The 16,358-nt window shown below is 50.0% G+C and overlaps 2 protein-coding genes across 6 annotated transcripts; both read left to right on the top strand.

Annotated features, from left to right (window-relative positions):
* Window positions 1–77: 77 nt before the first annotated feature.
* LOC133161190 (cortexin-3) lies at window positions 78–2,192 on the top strand. The gene has a single exon (XM_061289485.1). The coding sequence runs from the start codon at window positions 122–124 to the stop codon at window positions 371–373; it is 252 nt and encodes an 83-aa protein (XP_061145469.1). The 5' UTR covers window positions 78–121; the 3' UTR covers window positions 374–2,192.
* A 2,154-nt stretch (window positions 2,193–4,346) lies between these two features.
* ptpn23a (protein tyrosine phosphatase, non-receptor type 23, a) lies at window positions 4,347–13,936 on the top strand. Of its 5 annotated transcripts, none has more exons than XM_061288613.1 (24): window positions 4,347–4,590; window positions 5,530–5,604; window positions 5,681–5,808; window positions 5,907–5,983; window positions 6,107–6,156; window positions 6,221–6,352; window positions 6,418–6,498; window positions 6,576–6,707; window positions 6,785–6,832; window positions 6,911–6,967; window positions 7,033–7,091; window positions 7,161–7,240; window positions 7,320–7,434; window positions 7,505–7,570; window positions 7,647–7,792; window positions 7,886–8,197; window positions 8,265–8,419; window positions 8,501–8,832; window positions 8,901–11,451; window positions 11,571–11,755; window positions 11,837–11,941; window positions 12,045–12,183; window positions 12,256–12,369; window positions 12,989–13,936. In XM_061288613.1, exons 1-24 carry the CDS (start codon window positions 4,540–4,542, stop codon window positions 13,535–13,537), a joined length of 5,739 nt encoding a protein of 1,912 aa, XP_061144597.1. In that variant the 5' UTR covers window positions 4,347–4,539; the 3' UTR covers window positions 13,538–13,936. The 5 variants fall into 5 exon arrangements, with proteins under 5 accessions (XP_061144597.1, XP_061144599.1, XP_061144595.1 ...); XM_061288615.1 differs by adding an exon at window positions 12,446–12,469 and having other exon boundaries at window positions 4,347–4,594; window positions 6,785–6,967; window positions 12,989–13,129; XM_061288612.1 differs by having other exon boundaries at window positions 4,348–4,594.
* Window positions 13,937–16,358: the final 2,422 nt, after the last annotated feature.

The following is a 16,358-nucleotide window of genomic DNA, read 5'->3' as shown; positions in this document are numbered from 1 at the left end:
TGTGTGTGTGTGTTTGCAGGCGTCTGGCCGCCACCCCTGTGCGCCACCCCCCTCCTCCTCTCCGTGTTCCGTGCGTGGTTACCGAGCGCCGGCCACAGCGCTGGAGCCGCGACGCTCCAGCATGGACGTGCCCAGGATGGCCGAGGGCCTATTCAGCAGCACGCTGTCGTCGTCCGGCGGCGGCCACCAGGCGGCGTCCTACCTGTCACTGGAGCAGAAGGTGGCCTTCATCTTCGTGTTGCTACTCTTCATCTTCCTGGCGCTCCTCATCGTGCGCTGCTTCCGCATCCTGCTGGACCCCTACCGCAGCATGCCCTCGTCCAACTGGACCGACCACACTGAGAAGGACACGTTCGACTATCGCATTGTCTAAGCCGGGGGTTCTCAAACTTTGGGGGTCCAGCCGAGAGAGAGATTTGACTCCAAATCTTAGCGCCCTACGAAATGACGTTAAAAAAAAAAAATCCTTCAATCTAATTATTTCTTCAGGATTCAAAGTTTAAAATTTTAAATGAGAATTATGTCTGACTTTATGGGCATCAAAAATAATCTTTCAAAAATGAAACTATTTTTTTTTCCAATGTAACATTAGTTTAATGATTTTCAGCCAGTGAATTTCAAAGATACACATTTTATTTCTTTTTCTATATGTATTATATGCTGTAAAACTCACCTTTAACAAGACTATACTCTAAATTCCAGAAAAAAATGATTCCCGTCATTACAAAGCTCTCTGTCAATTACTCGTCACTATTCACAGCGAGGCTCAAATTGACCTTCTCAAAATAACATATTCAAAAAATCGATTGCTTCTGGACCCCCCAGTTTGAGAACCACGGGTCTCTCCTTGAAAATGGCTTCCCTGAGTGGACACCCTCCCCCTTCCTCCTCCCTCATCCTTCATTTGTGGACTACCTCGTTCCGCCTTCTTGTGTGTGGACGTCTTAACAGGGTCAAACAGAGTTTACATGCCAGCGTCTTTGCTAGATTTAGACAATCAGTGTTGTTCCGCCCACCCGAGTAGTCGACCTCCTCCAAGGCTTCTTCACGCCTTCTTCTGTTTCTTCTTCTTGGAGCGCTCCCTTTAACGTAAACCCTTTGAACATTGGCGGTGGCCATGTTGGACCCAAAGTGAGAGTGAGTGCTGTACCGTGTGCCTCCACATGTTGTCCCGTGTGGTTTTCGTCACGTGACGTGCGTGTTCCTCAAGCAGGGTCACTGCCGGCACTTGGTAGGTGGACGGCGGCAATGTCGCTTGTCTCCGTCCTCCCGCCAAAGCCTTGGCCAAATGACGCCATGGCCTCTCCGCCATCTGTGCGCCTTACAGCAGAGGTGGGGGACTCCAGTCACATGACTTGACTCCAGTCGGGTTTTACGACTCGGCTAAAACTTGCCATTCATGAGACTTGACTTGTCTTGGATTTGAACTGTTGAGTTCAGTTGAGGGATTTTGGATTTTTTTTTTTTTTACATTTGGCGATTGCGAAAAAGCAAAAGGTACGAGACCAAAAAAAAAAAAAGACATCTTACTTCATCGACCGCTATAAAAGTAAGCTAGCTTCTCTGACAGTTTAGCTCACTGATGGACTTGACTCGAGTCAGACTAAAAATCGCCCGTTTTTGGGACTTGGTGCTTGTTTGGCTAAAATGGATGATTGCCATGTTTACATTTGAAAATCTCAAATTTTCTTCAATTGGTTAGCAAGTCTGTGTCCTGGTTCTGAGGTTCCTGGTTTGAATCTCGCCTCAGGCCTTGCTGTGTGGCCTTTTCAGCTTTATTCAGGACTCTAAATTCAGTGTGATTGGGAATAATTTGTGCCCCTACGGCCCCCCCCCCCCTTTAGCTCCGCCTGTGTCTGTACCTTGTGACCAAACAAAATTCATGACTTGACATGACTCATCTGGACTTGAGACTCACTTGAAACTTGAACGTTCAAATTTTCGACCCGCACAGATGTGACTTCCTCCCACCTCTGCCTTCTAGTGTAGATTGTTTACAGACTTTCCTTCCCGCTGATGTCATTAAAAGAGAGCACCCCTTCCTCCCTCTTCTCACTTCCTGCTGCCACAGGAAGTGGAGCGCTTGAGCCTTTCTGGCGCCGTTCTCGTCATGCTGTTGCTTGAAACCAGAAGTCGCGCAAGCTTCTCTCTTTGGCTTGGTGGTGTGCATGTCTCTGGCCTCTCCGTGCATGTTTTCCGTCAATATCGGAGCCTTTGCGTTCCTTAAAAAGCCTTTTTTTTTGGGGATTAAAAGATCAGATTACTCTGCGTCCTTTTTTCCTCTCATTTGTTTGATGCTGTTTGGCTACCAAGACAGCTGAGGAGGCGTCATGTACTTCGTTAGAGCCAAATGAAAAATGGATTCCTTGGAGCCATCCGGCAGGCTCCGAGGAGGCGGCGGCGGCAGCGGCGGCGGCGGCCTTCTGGGAGACCTGAAAACATTTCAATTTCACCTTATCAGCTGCCGGCAGCGCGCTCCCGCTGAGGGCTCGATTGCTTCTTTTGTGAAGCCAGACACATTTTCGTACACACACATTCTCATGCGCACACACAGCCATGGATGCAAACAAACAAATATAAGCACACGCATACACAAAAAGGCCATAGGCTGTTTTTTTGCGGTCCAGCAGAGCATCACACAGAATCACAAGAACATTCGCTCGGGCACGATGCGAGCGTGCATGGCGACGTGCCACCGCAGGGAAGCGGATCACAGAATTTGACATAAGCGTTCATCTTCTTACGTAACATAAACTTTGAAGAAGGGAGAATAAGCCGCTTGACGAACGACCTGTCGTGGCCTCCATCCTCGTGCCGACGCTCGGCTGCGCTTTGATATGCTAATGCCAATCTTATTTGACGCTAAAAACTGTTGTTGCCGCCACATATCAGAAAAACAAAAATGCACAAAGCCGTGAGACGATTCCACACGCAGGCAGGAAGAAGCACATGACGGCATGGTCTTCTATTTCCTGTCACAATCGACATGTGCCGTTGATTACCGGGAAGGCAAAGCGAGAAAGGACGGCGATGATCAGGACGTCACATCTGCACGAGCAGGTCACCTTGGATCGGAGCCAAGCTGATGGTGAGATGTTTCGCAAACAGCTGACAACACACGCAAATGTGCTTGTATCGTAAGATAAAGAAGAAGGTAGTTTACATGAGATGAAAAATGATGTAAGCTCAAGCTCCCACAGAAGAGCAACATGTTCCTCTGATGGTTGTGTATCCATGGCAACCAACCACACTTGTGCTACCTTGCAACAATTGCGTTGCACTAATATCCTTTGTTATCATAAAACCCACATGAGTTTTTCACCAATGCTAGTTGGATTAAAAAAGCCTTACTATACATTATCATTATGAAAAATGCCTTACTATACATGGTGAATTAAAAAAAAAATATATATATATATATATAAGCCTTACTATATATGGTCATTTTTTTTCTTTAAAAAATGTGTGTTGAAAAAAATGCCCTACTAATATAAATGAAACATGAATACATTATAAATGAACTCTAAATGAAATATTGCAGTATGAGAGGGATGTGACAAACGTGCTGTTTGTTTGCGATGTTACTGTGAGGTGAATACATAAACGTCAGCGTGACAGCAAGAAGATGAAGTAACCATGGCAACAGCCCTCAGAAACATCACTGCAGTGACTCTACTGTCTTCCTCTCCTCCTCATCTTCAGTCTGATGACTTGGCTCATTATGAAAAGTCGTTTGGTGTGTCTAACTTTCCTCTGTCTTGGTTTTCTTTCTCCCTCCATCTTGTTTGCTGTCATCCTGCCTTCTTCCTCCACCTCAGTTTGTGTTCGCGCGTGTGTGTGTGTGTGTTACGCGCGCCTACCTGTGGCTGCATCAGCATCCTGAGCCGTGGTCGCCATGGTGACGTGTCTGGAGACGTTGGCCTCGCGTTTACACGAACACACAGCGCCCTCTGCTGGGGACAAAAAGAAGACAACGTGTAAAAGGTGCTTTATTACGAAAATAAGTCGTATTTTGGGAAATTTGCTAGAATATGACTTTGGTGACAGATTAAAAACCACAATGTTTCAACTTGGAAAGATAATTCTGGTATATTAAACCATGATATCGCAACAAAATAAACCTACTTCATTCTTGGGAGGCTACATTTTATGGTGACATCAATTTTTTCCTTGTAAAATGGTTAAAAACGTTTTACTCCCACAAATGTGAACGTTTATTTCCCTGATAGAAGATTGTTGAAAGCATCAAACGTTTACACTTGCTAAGGTCAAGGTCCAGAACGTGAGAAAACGCCAGTGGCAATATCGACTACATTTCCCATAATTCCAAGCTCTTCGGCTGTCTACGTGACGTCGTCGCACTTCCCGTTCAAGCGTGGACAGCTCCATGACACAGTTGTTTGGGGAAAGGAACCAACCGAGTGCGTCTTCGTGAGCCTCCTGCCTCCGCCACTACAAGCCGACATCGAGTAACATCCTCGCGGGCTAGAGGGCATCGCTAACCGCCGCCATGGAGGCGGTTCCCCGCATGCCAATGATATGGCTCGATCTGAAGGAAGCGGGAGACTTCCAGTTCAACTCGGCCGTCAGGCAGGTGAGCTGGGCGGGGACGTGGAGCGACGATTGGGGTAGGGGGGGGGGGGGGGGCAGCAAGTGCCCTCAAAGTAGCCGTAAACAAAACAGCTTTGACCGGATCCGAGGCGGAGTTTGTCCTGCTAAACATCCAGGAGAAGTTACCAGAAGGCCCAACTGTTCAGCCTGCCTTTTTGTTTGCAATCGTTAGCTCCGTGTTAGCTAAGCGCTCGCTCGCTAACTAAGCCATTGGTGTAAATAGCTGGCAGCTAACGAAAAAGCTAAGATGGCTGATAAGACACAAGTGGACCATTACGAGGTCCAGCTGGACCGTCTCGAGCTGGCCGACTTGGGTCACTGTGATATGAAGTCTATCGGTTATTGGACCTGCTCAAAAAGTCCCTCTCGTAAACAACGAGTGTTGCAAAATATGGGCCGCCATGGGCTCCAGCATAAGAAAACTTTTATGTCTTTTGTCTCCCTCGATAAGTCTTTAACTTTGATTGCTTCCTCGTTTTTCATAAACAGGTCAAAGACGTTATCATCACAAAACCATAAATCGAATGAGTCCAACTAGTGTGACGTCAGAGCTCGTTCGCTGCGCACAAGAAACTTCCCGAATGTCATTTGAAAATGATTCATCTTTTTTCTTCAACCATTGCCAATGCTATTTATTGAAAGACATTTTAATAATAATAAAAAAAGCTTCCACAATATGAAATATAACCTAATATGTGACTTTGTGCTATAAAGGTTAGGAAACACTGTATGCCTTAGCCCTTTGTGAAACGTTCTATAATGTGTGTGTGCGCCCGTGTGTGTGTGTGTGTGTGTGCCAGAATGATTTGTGATGTGTTTGAGGTTTGTCTCAAAGCTTTGCAGGATCATAAGAAAATAAAGTGCGGACATTTCAAAAAGTGCTAATCACGTATTGAAGAGCTGCCGTTTGTCTTCCAGTACATCTTGAAGAACTACAACGAGAATCCCGACAACTACAACGAGCAGCTGAAGAAACTGGAGTCGCTGCGGCAGGTGGGGTGCAAGTCACATGATGTGACCAGAACTGGATGGACCACCTGAAAATGCGTTCATGCGTTTCGTTCGTCAGAGCGCCGTGAATGTGACCAGGGACTTTGAGGGATGCAGCACGTTGAGGAAGTACTTTGGTCAGCTTCATTACCTCCAGAGTCGCGTTCCCATGGCAACAGGACAGGAGGCAGCTGTGGCCATTTCGTGGTATGTGTGTCACATGATGTCTTTCCCCCCCCCCCCCCCCCCCTTGTGACAAATGCAACAATAGTTGAGTCACTGATAAAGAATTTGTGTGTGTGCAGGACTGAGATCTTCTCTGGTAAAACAGTGACCCATGAAGATATCAGCTATGAGCAAGCGTGTATTCTCTACAATCTTGGTGAGATGAAAAATGGCACCTTTTTTTTTTTTTTTTTAAACTACATCACAAAAATCCCAAGAGCCATTAAGCCAAGTCAATTGAAATATTAGAAAACCAAATCTCACTTGTGTTGACTTGTAGGCGCTCTGCATTCCATGTTGGGGGCCATGGACAACCGCGTGTCTGAGGAGGTATGACGCAAATGAACACACCTCAACCAACACACACACAACCTCTCACACTTTGTGCTTCCAGGGGATGAAGGTGTCGTGCACACACTTCCAGTGCGCAGCAGGAGCTTTCTCCTACCTGAGTGACCATTTCAGTCACAACTTCAGCGTAGACATGAGCCACCAGATCCTTAACCTCAACATCAATCTCATGCTGGTAGGACACAAGCATGCACGCACGCAGGTCACGGAAACTGACCTGTATGCGTGCGTGTGTTTCAGGGTCAGGCTCAGGAGTGTCTTCTGGAGAAATCCATGCTGGACAACAGGAAGAGCTTTCTGGTGGCTCGCATCAGTGCTCAGGTGGGCCGTTTCTCCCATCAATCCTTCCAGTTATGACATCACGGCGCTACTAAGCCTGCGACGCCTCGCCTACCCAGGTGGTGGATTACTATAAAGAGGCCTGCAGAGCTCTGGAGAACTCTGAGACGGCCTCCATGCTGGGAAAGATTCAGAAGGACTGGAAGAAGCTGGTCCAGATGAAGATCTACTACTTTGCCTCGATCGCTCACGTGAGTGTGAAACTTTGGCATCTGCGTGTGCGTGCGACAGCCCAATCTTCACCCGCACCGCACTTTGTCCTCAACAGTTCCACATGGGCAAACAGTCGGAGGAGCAGCAAAAGTTTGGCGAGCAGGTATGCACGTACAAGAGGTTGCTCGCCATGACTGCGCGGTGTTTGAGTGCGTGCGTGCGCCTTTGTGTTTGTGTGCAGCTGGCATACCTTCAATGCGCTTTGGACAAACTGTCTGAGGCAATCAAGTTGGCCAAGGTACAGAATTCCTCACACTGGTGATGGTGGTGGTCTTACCTTACAAAGCATGTTTTTGTATCCAGGGTCAGCCTGACAGCGTGCAGGAGGCCTTGCATTTCACCATGGATGTCATTGGTGGCAAGTAAGGAAGACTTTTTTTTTTTTGGAGTCCCCCACCACAGTTGACTTGAATTGAATGGCCTATTTGTAGATACAACTCTGCCAAAAAGGACAATGACTTCATCTATCACGAGAGCATTCCTTCTCATGAATCGTTGACAATCGTCAAAGGTATCAAGGAAGCTTCTTAGAATCAAAACTCTGATTTTTCTGGGTCGTTCAAGAAGATATTGTGCCCTGATGTGTGCAGGCGCCCCTCTGGTCAAAGCTCTACCTGTCAACCCTACGGACCCGAGTGTCACCGGACCGGACCTCTTCGCCAAGCTGGTGCCGATGGTGGCCCATGAAGCCGCCTCCCTCTACAGGTGCGCACCTGTGCTCTTAGCCCGTTATCCTGTTAGCACGTTAGCTGCCACTCAACGTTTGTGTTCGCAGCGAGGAGAAAGCCAAAATGCTGAGAGACATCATGGCCAAGATCGAAAGCAAGAATGACACACTGGAGTGAGCCGAGTGCACGTGTAAAAAAAGGGGGAGAACGCTAATTGCTAAGCTAACAGCTCTTCTCCCTTCCCTGCAGGCAGTTCATGGACTCCTTGGGGATGGAGGCTGAGTCTGTAGACAACCTGGACATGTACAGCCACATTCCGCCCGTCCTGATGGAGAAGTGCGCAGCTCTTAGTGTGCGACCTGACACCGTCAAGAGTCTTGTCCAGTCCATGCAAGGTCCGTGGCGCGGCTCTCAATCTGGGGTCCGGGGGAAACCCGAGTGTTTGCGAACCTTTGCCGTAAAAGCCGAACCTCTGTTCTACGCTTCAGTCCTCTCGGGCATCTTCACCGAAGTGGAATCGTCCCTGCGAGAGATCCGGGACGTTCTGGAATCCGACGAGGCCGGCGAACGGACTCTGCCCGAATCCGTCGCCCCTGGCGAGGTCCACCCGACGGACCACGCTCAGGTTCTAGCGGAGTTCCAAAGGGACCTGGAGAAATACATGGAGGCCCACGAGAAGGCCAGCTTCACCAACACTGAGCTCCACCGGGCCATGAATCTGCACATCAGCAACCTACGTCTGCTGGGCGGACCACTGGAGACCCTGAGAGACACCCTGCCCCGCCCACAACTTAGCGAAGGTAAAACTAGGCATGAGGGGCTGTTTGAAATTCTGTCTGACAGACATGGGGCTGTGCTGTTGAGCAGAGGACATGGCCGGGCTGCAGTGCATGAAGCGCATCTTGGGGAAGGTTCAGGAAATGAAGGACCAGAGAGTCAATTTGGAGAAACAACTACGCGAGCTCATTGAACAGGATGACATCACTTCCACCCTGGTCACCACCGAGAAAGCCGACACTAGGGTATGTCGTTTTAGGGGGAATGTCTGAACTCCAACCAGAGCTCCAGACCTCAGAAACTTTGTACACACTTTGTACTTTCAGAACGTGTTTGAGGAGCAGCTGAAGAAGTACGAGCCGGTGAAGGTCTACATTGAGCAGAATCTGGCAGCCCAAGAGAACATCCTGAAGGCTCTGACCGAGACCTACGTTCAGTACGCATCGGTCCGCAAGAGACTGAGCGAGACGGAGCAGCAGTTGACCGGCACGGTCCAGGGCCTGGTGGGCTCCTACGAGGCCTACGAGGACCTGATGAAGAAGTCGCAGGAGGGAAAGGAGTTCTACGACGACTTGGAAGCCAAAGCGTCACGTCTGTTGGAGAGAGTAAAGACTTTGTGTCAGAGCAGGATGGAGGAAAGGCAGCACTTCCTTGACAGGTAGGTTCTCTTGATGTTTTCACCTTCTGTCAGCATGTCCTTACCTCTGCTCTCCTTGTCACCACAAGCCACAAGAAGCCTCCAGCGAGACCTACAGCAGCAAAGCCTTCCTTGAAGCCAAAATCTCAAGACGAAGACTCCTCCAGTCTGGAGGATCCAGAGTTAGCCCAAATTAATGCCGCTATCTTGGCCTTATCAGAAGACAAGCCGGAGGAGCTTCGCAGCCTCCCACCAGACATTCCTTCTCTTCCCAGCTCTGCGATTCATCAGCCGCGTCCGGAAGCCTTCCTCCCTCCGGGTGCCAGCGGCGGCTCACTGCCTTGGCCCGGTCCCTCAGCTGCCGGGCATCCTCGATTCCCGGCCCATCTCCCGTCACCGGAACTTCTGGCTCGGATCGCGCATTTTCCAACATCTGGCACCTTGCCAGCACCAGGACCTTTGGCATGCAGACCTATTCCTCACATGCCCCCCCAGATGCCCCCACAACAGGCGGCTTACAGGCCTCAAGTTGCTCATCCCCCAGTCCGCCCTTCAACCACAACTGTGGACACCATTCAGACACCCATCCCCAGCTACACTCCGACGCCTCACTACCCCGTCCCACCCTCAGTTCCTCCTGCTTACACGGGGTCCCCTATCCCACCTTCAGTTTCCACTGGCTACACAGCCTCCCCCATCCCACCCTCAGTTGCCCCACAGATGGGTGCAACTGCCTACCCCCAATGTGGGCCTCAAATGACACAACAGAAGCACTACCCACTCCCCATGGGCCAACCCTTGTCCTCAGGCTACCAAACTGGACCGAGATCCCTCCCTACCTCTCACCCTCACCTGCAGGCCTACCCCCATGGATACATGCAGCCGGGAGCCCCTCCTCCTCACCTTGGCCCCCCTTCCCAGCCGGGAGCGCAGTTTGGGGCCCCGCCACAGTCGGTGGCTCTTTCGCAGCTTGGCCACCGTCCACAGCTTGTCGGCCCACCGCAGTTTGGCGGCCCTCCGCAGCCTGGCCCCCCTCCACAGCTTGGCGCCCCTCTGAGGCCTGCCACTCCTCTGCATCCTGCCGCCTCACCACAGTACCCACAAGTGTTCCCAGGTCCGAGGCAGCAGAACGGCTACTCGGCTCCCCCACAGATGCCCCAAGGCTACCAAGCCCCTCAGAACTACGCCCCCCAGCAGCACCCTCAGCTGATACCAGGCCCCATGCCAACTCGGGGCCCCATGCCTGCGCAAAATGCTCCTCACCAACTCCCGCCAACATCTCAGACTGTACCGCCTGTTTCTCAAGCTTACCTTCCGCACCAACACCTCCCAATGCATCCCGGCGGCGCCCAGCAACTTGGACCCCATCCACATATAACAAGTGGCCCCGCGGGGCCGATGCCTCCTAGCAGCCAGACAGTCCATCCCCAACATCACCCACAGATGCCTTCTGCTTTACAACCTCATCTGCTTCCTGGTGCTCAGGTCCACCATCCTAGGGCTCCCATAGGCCACATCTCTATTGCCCCGCAGCAGCAGCAGCACCCCCACCCCGGACATCCTCCCATTCCAAACATGCCTCAGCCGCCCATGACCATGCCCAGTCACACCCATGTCCAAGGCCACCAAACCGGGAGTGTTTGCTTTCCCGGAGGGGCCCCCATGATCCCTCAACAGCCTCTGGCAATGCAGTCCGTGGGCCCCCAACAGCCTCAGCCCTCTCTTGGGGTGGCCCACTCACAGCCTTCTATGTACCCATCAGGTCCAGGAGCTAACGTGCCCACAAGTGCCCCACTGACATCACCTGCTCTTGGCCCACATGGTCTCCATCCTCACATGGCCCCCCAGCACATACTCCACCCTTCTCCTGGAGGTCCTCCCATTGGACAAGCAGCTCATACTCCCTCCCAATCGCCTGCGCAGTCTACATCCCCCACACCTCCTCTGGTTCTGACACCCCAGCAGAGACCCAGTGTTTCCCCCAATATAGGGAGCACACTTCCGCCAACTCCCTCGGCTGTCTCTCCTCCATCTGCTGCTCTGTTCCAGCTTCAGAACCCCAGCAGCCACGACCTCCTTTCCTCCAGTCCTGAGAGCATACTGGGAGGCACAAAATCCCCCACCAATGTCCTCCAGCCCACTAAAGCAGACCCACAAGAAGGGGAGCGTCGCAAGAAAGACTTCCAGGGAGTTCTTCTGATCCAAGGCGATCCGTACGAATCTCCAGAGCTCGTCGCCCGCCTCAACACCGAGTTGGACGATTTCCGAGCGCAGGCCGAGTCACTGGAGGAGCCTTCGAGCGGTGAGAAGGGGATGTCAGTGCTGGACGTGTACTGGAAAGATCTCCAGGAGCAGCAGGAGAGGGACGCCCGGCAGCTGTCCATCGCCATCGCCCGCTGCTACACCATGAAGAACCGGCACCAGGATGTCATGCCCTACGATCTCAACCGTGTGCTGCTCAAGTCGGGCAAAGACGATTACATCAACGCCAGCTACATCAAAGACTTGTCGCCATTTTGCCCGCAAATCATTGCCACCCAGGCGCCGCTCACCGGCACCGCCGCCGACTTCTGGTTAATGGTCTACGAGCAGAAGGTCTCCTTGGTGGTCATGCTGGTGTCGGAGCAGGAAGTGGACAAGGTACGGCAATTGCGTTGGCCATCTTGTGGATTCCAAGAAACTATGTTGATGTGGAGGTTTGGAAACTACAAGAAAAACTGTCAGCTTGGTTTGTGATGGAGTTATTTCTGCCCCGCTAGGGGAAAGTGGTGCGCTACTTTCCGTCGGAGCGCGGCCAGCAGATGTCTCATGGTCCCATCAAGCTCAGCCTGACCACACACAAGACCACGGCCACCCATGTGGAGCGCATGATCAGCCTGCAGTACAACGAGCAGAGCCTGAAGCGCACCGTGGTCCACCTGCAGTTCACTTCATGGCCAGAGCTGTACGAGCGAGCGCTCCCTTCCATTCCTGCCTTCTTTGATGCTTATATTCCTATGACGTGTGTTCCTTTTGTGTCCACCAGGGGGCTTCCTGAAAGCATGAGCAATCTGCTGCACTTTGTTCGGGAGGTCCATGGACACTACCTGCACCAGAGACCCATGCACATGCCCGTGGTGGTCCACTGTAGGTAAGACTACAAATCCATGACAGATGAGTCGTGAGTAAGGTTGTCATAGATAGCGAAAGCGCTTTTGGTGGAGATCTTAAATAGAACTTGTTCTGCGGCATAGCTCTGGCGTGGGTCGCACTGGGGCCTTCTGTCTGCTGTATGCGGCGCTGAAGGAACTGGAGGCGGGGAACGGCATCGCCGACCTGCGGACCCTCGTCATGAAGATGCGGCAGCAGAGAAAGAACATGCTGCAGGAGAAGGTTTGACGTCATCCCAAAAAGGTCGCCGCCGCCGGTGTACTTGACGCGACTCATTCGTGTCGTCCCGCGCAGCTGCACCTCAAGTTCTGCTACGAGGCTGTCGCGTGGCACGCCGAGCAGATCTTGCTCCAGCACGGTGTCTCCGTGGTCAACTTCAGCAAGAACGCCGCCGCCACCAATTCCAAGGTAATGGCACGTACACATTCAAACAAGCCAACGCATGCAGTTTACACAGAGATGTTTGTTTGGGTCTATTCCACAGAGAAGTTTCTAGTCCGAAGAGAAGGTACTTGTCCCGAGTGAAGGTTCTAGTCGTAAGAGAATAATGAAGGTTCGAGTGCTGAGGTAGTTCTTGACCAGAGAGAAGATTCTACACCCGAGAGAAAGTACTCAAGTCCCAAGGGAAGGTCCTAGTTCTGAAAGAAGCTACTATTCTAGAGAGAATAATGTCATCCTAAGAGAAGGCTGTAATCCAGAGGGAAGGTTGTAAATACCAAAAATTGGTTTACTCCTGTGTGGAAGGTCCAGGGGTAGGATCTCAGTCAAGAGAGAGAGAGAGTTAAGTGCCAATACAATGATCTAGTCCCAAGGGAGCGTTCCATTGTAAAAAAAATATAGGTTTCAGTCCAGGGAGAAAGTACTAGTCCTTAGATAAGGCTATAGTCCCAAGAGAACTATTAACAGTCTCAAGGGAAAGCACTATTGCCGTGAAGAAGTTCTTTTTCAAAAGAAGGTTATAGTCGTCAGGGTACGCTCTGGTCCAACTGCAATAGTTGCTACCGTCACCTCCTGGTCTTGTTTGCAGTCGTATTCCCGCCAGGAGTCCCAGCAGGACTTGGTTCTGGGTGCTGACATGTCTATCAGCTCCATCCAGGCCACCATCGCCAAGCTCAGTGTACCACCCCCGGGTGACCTGGTCTCAGGGGACCTGATCCCAGATGATGATGATGATGACGATCCACCCCTCTCTCTTTCGTCACCCATCCACTTACCAAATGACCCCAGCCCCTCTCTGGAACTTGTTACTTTCCCGGGGTCACCCTCTGCCTGCTCAGAGTCGCCCCCTGCCGCTCTCTCCCCTACGGCGCCTAACGGCCTGGTCGCGGCATCACCGCCACCCGAGACGCCGGCCACCCCGCCGCCAACCTCTTCTTTGGAGCTGCTGGCCTCGCTGGCCCCTGAGGCCTTCTCCATGGAGGGTGGCGGCGGTGGGGGGACCAAACGTGTGACCAAGCAGAGCTTCCTGCAGCCAATGGAAGGCCAGGGGCTCCATGGCACCAGGAGCGTCGAAAGCACCGACCCCCTCAGCGGTTTAGACCCCCTCTGGAGCCTCAACAAAAGCGAAAGCAAATAACTCCAAACATCTCCGCATGCATCACTATCCATTTGGTGGCACTTTGTTAAGGTGACCAATCAACCAATTTATGTTTGTAAATATTTCAATGTTTCGCTAATTGTCAACAATTAAACAAACTGAGTTAGACATCAAACCTACTTAAAAATTGCGAACCAAGTCTTATGAGATACTAATTTGAGGGATGAAGTGGGCGGAGCTTCAGCCGCTTGTTTTTTGAAGCCATTTTTAAGCACAACTAAGCAGGTCGCACGTATAGCTTTTGTATTTTGCAAGTATAACACAGTAAACACACCTGTGCTTTTGATCGGAGTACGACTTTGTTGCACTCGTGGATCTCGCTAGCGCTATTTAAGTTGCACTTGAGCAAGTAAATAAAGAAATCACATTGTATTATCAGTGTTAGTGATGTGCATTCCTGTTCTTTTAAGCGAACTGAATCTTTAGAATCAGTTCACTCAAAAGATTCGTTCAAACAAATCGTTCAACGAATCGTCCCCCCCCCAACACACACACACATACACTGATCCGTTTTTTTTAAAGTTTTTTTTTATTTTAATAACACACACAACTAAGCAATACACCTCACAATACACCAGACCAAAAAACAATCAAGTAAACACACGGTAATGTCGACAACGGCAACTACCCCCCCCCCCAATTATTTTATATATATATATATATATATATATATATATATATATATATATATATATATATATATATATATATATATATATATATATATATATAATTGGCTCGGGTAATTCACACGTTTCTTTCTGTAATACACCTACACACTGATTCGTTGGCAACAGTCTCTCCCTCGTGTTGGCTCGTGAGTGAACGATTCGCTCAAAGAAACGGAAACGAATCACTTGCTAAAGGGATTCGGTTTTTTCCAGTTCATATGACTTCAACCAGTAGGTGTCGGTAATGCGCATTGAAGCTGGTGCCACCTCGCCGAAAAACAACGAAGAAAATGATGTCACTTCCTGTTCACAAACTGAACGGGAGTGAGTGAGTGAGTGAGTGAGTGAGTGAGTGAGTGAGTGAGTGAGTGAGTGAGTGAGTGAGTGAGTGAGTGAGTGAGTGAGTGATTTCCATTTCCAGTTCATCGCGAGAACGGATCAGTGAGGGAATGAATCGTGACTTTCCAATTAAAACATAAAAATCAGACATTTGGTTGTTATATGAGTGAGTGTCCCCCAAAATAACAAATGTCAGCATAATGGATTTTTTTTCAACCTTTTATTCAAACACAAACACATTCGGTATAATAACACCATCAACTACAATCCAACAAATACAAAATGAAAACATCAATGTCGGCATAACGTGTGTATGCTGGCATAGCAGCAACGCTGTCTGTCACTCACTCGTGAATCTTCGCGAACGAACCTGAAAATGGCAGTGTGCCTAATAGAGTGTCCGAATGACGTCACATATCAAACAGCCAATCAGAAAGTGGGGGTGAGGGCGGGTGTGGCACTTTTCACTTTCATTTAAGCTTTGACCATGATTTTTCCCTAATGTAGTGGCCTGTTATTAGGTACACTTGAAAATGGCGGCGTACCTAATGGAGTGTCTGAGTGACGTCACAGATCAAACAGCCAATCAGAAAGTGGGGGTGAGGGCGGGTGTGGCACTTTTCACTTTCAGTTAAGCTTTGGCCATGATTTTTCCCTAATGAACTGGCCTGTTATTAGGTACACTTGAAAGTGGCGGTGTGCCTAATGGAGTGTCCGAGTGATGTCACCGATCAACCAGCCAATCAGAAAGTTACCCTCGTTAAGCGCACCTGCGGGAAAAGTTTTAGCCACTTTCACGTTCTGCAGGAGCTAAAACTTTTCACGCAGGTGCGCTTAACGAGGGAATCACACGGACACTTCATTAGGTACACCGCCATTTTCAAGTGTACCTAATAACAGGCCACTTTATTAGGGAAATATCATGGTCAATGGTCAGGTGTCAAGCTCTAGTCCTCAGGGCCGCATTCCAATATGTTTTCCAAGTGACCCTCGTTAAGCGCACCTGCGGGAAAAGTTTTAGCCACTTTCACGTTCTGCAGGAGCTAAAACCTTTCACGCAGGTGCACTTAACGAGGGAATCACACGGACACTCCATTAGGTACACCGGCATTTTAGACTAGCGCTTGACACCTGTCACCTTTGACCATGATATCTTCCTAATAAAGTGGCCTGTTATTAGGTACACTTGAAAATGGCGGTGCTATTCCTGGGGGGGGGCGCGTGTGACCCTGGGGAACAGGCTTTTTTTTTGGCAGTACTAGAATAAAGTGTAATTGCGCGTTTACTACAGCAGGGGGCAGTGGCGCTCTCATTGTTACTTCTGTCACGTTTGCGACAGTGCAACATTTTACGACTTACAAGACAAGTTAGGATAGTCACGGTGGGGAGGGGGGGCGCGAATAGTTTTCTTCTTGCTAGGGGGGGGCGTAACAGAAAATAATTGAGAAGCACTGGTTTAAATAAAGGTTAACCTAAAAAAAAAAAAAAAAAAAAAAAAAAAAGTGAACCCTGAACTTTGAACCCGCGGTGACCCCGCGGTGACCCCGTGGCCCCGCGGTGACCCCGTGGTGACCCCGTGGTGACCCCGTGGTGACCCCTGGGTGACCTTTCAACCCGGAACTTTCCACTCTAGTTAAAACTCGAAAATGTGCACATGACCCCGTGAACTTTGAACCGACCTTTGACCCCTGGGTGAACTTTGAACCGTAAACTTTGACCTTTGACCCCTAGCTAATTACGTTTTTTTTTTTTTTTAAACCGGCATAGCAGAACGATCCATGGTCTTCAGA

Source organism: Syngnathus typhle, linkage group LG10 (genome assembly GCF_033458585.1).
Source record: "Syngnathus typhle isolate RoL2023-S1 ecotype Sweden linkage group LG10, RoL_Styp_1.0, whole genome shotgun sequence".
In the NCBI taxonomy this organism is placed as follows: Eukaryota; Metazoa; Chordata; class Actinopteri; order Syngnathiformes; family Syngnathidae; genus Syngnathus; species Syngnathus typhle.
Note: the sequence above shows the minus strand (reverse complement) of the source record. Positions and strands in the feature narration are given on the sequence as shown.

Bases quoted from the DNA above. Each gene is read 5' to 3' on its own strand.
- LOC133161190 (XM_061289485.1), top strand. From the start codon at position 122: ATGGACGTGCCCAGGATGGCCGAGGGCCTATTCAGCAGCACGCTGTCG.
- ptpn23a (XM_061288611.1), top strand. From the start codon at position 4,511: ATGGAGGCGGTTCCCCGCATGCCAATGATATGGCTCGATCTGAAGGAA. The intron at 7,571-7,646 runs GTGAGCCGAGTG...CCTTCCCTGCAG, and splicing joins AGCAAGAATGACACACTGGA to GCAGTTCATGGACTCCTTGG. The intron at 8,420-8,500 runs GTATGTCGTTTT...TTGTACTTTCAG, and splicing joins CCGAGAAAGCCGACACTAGG to AACGTGTTTGAGGAGCAGCT.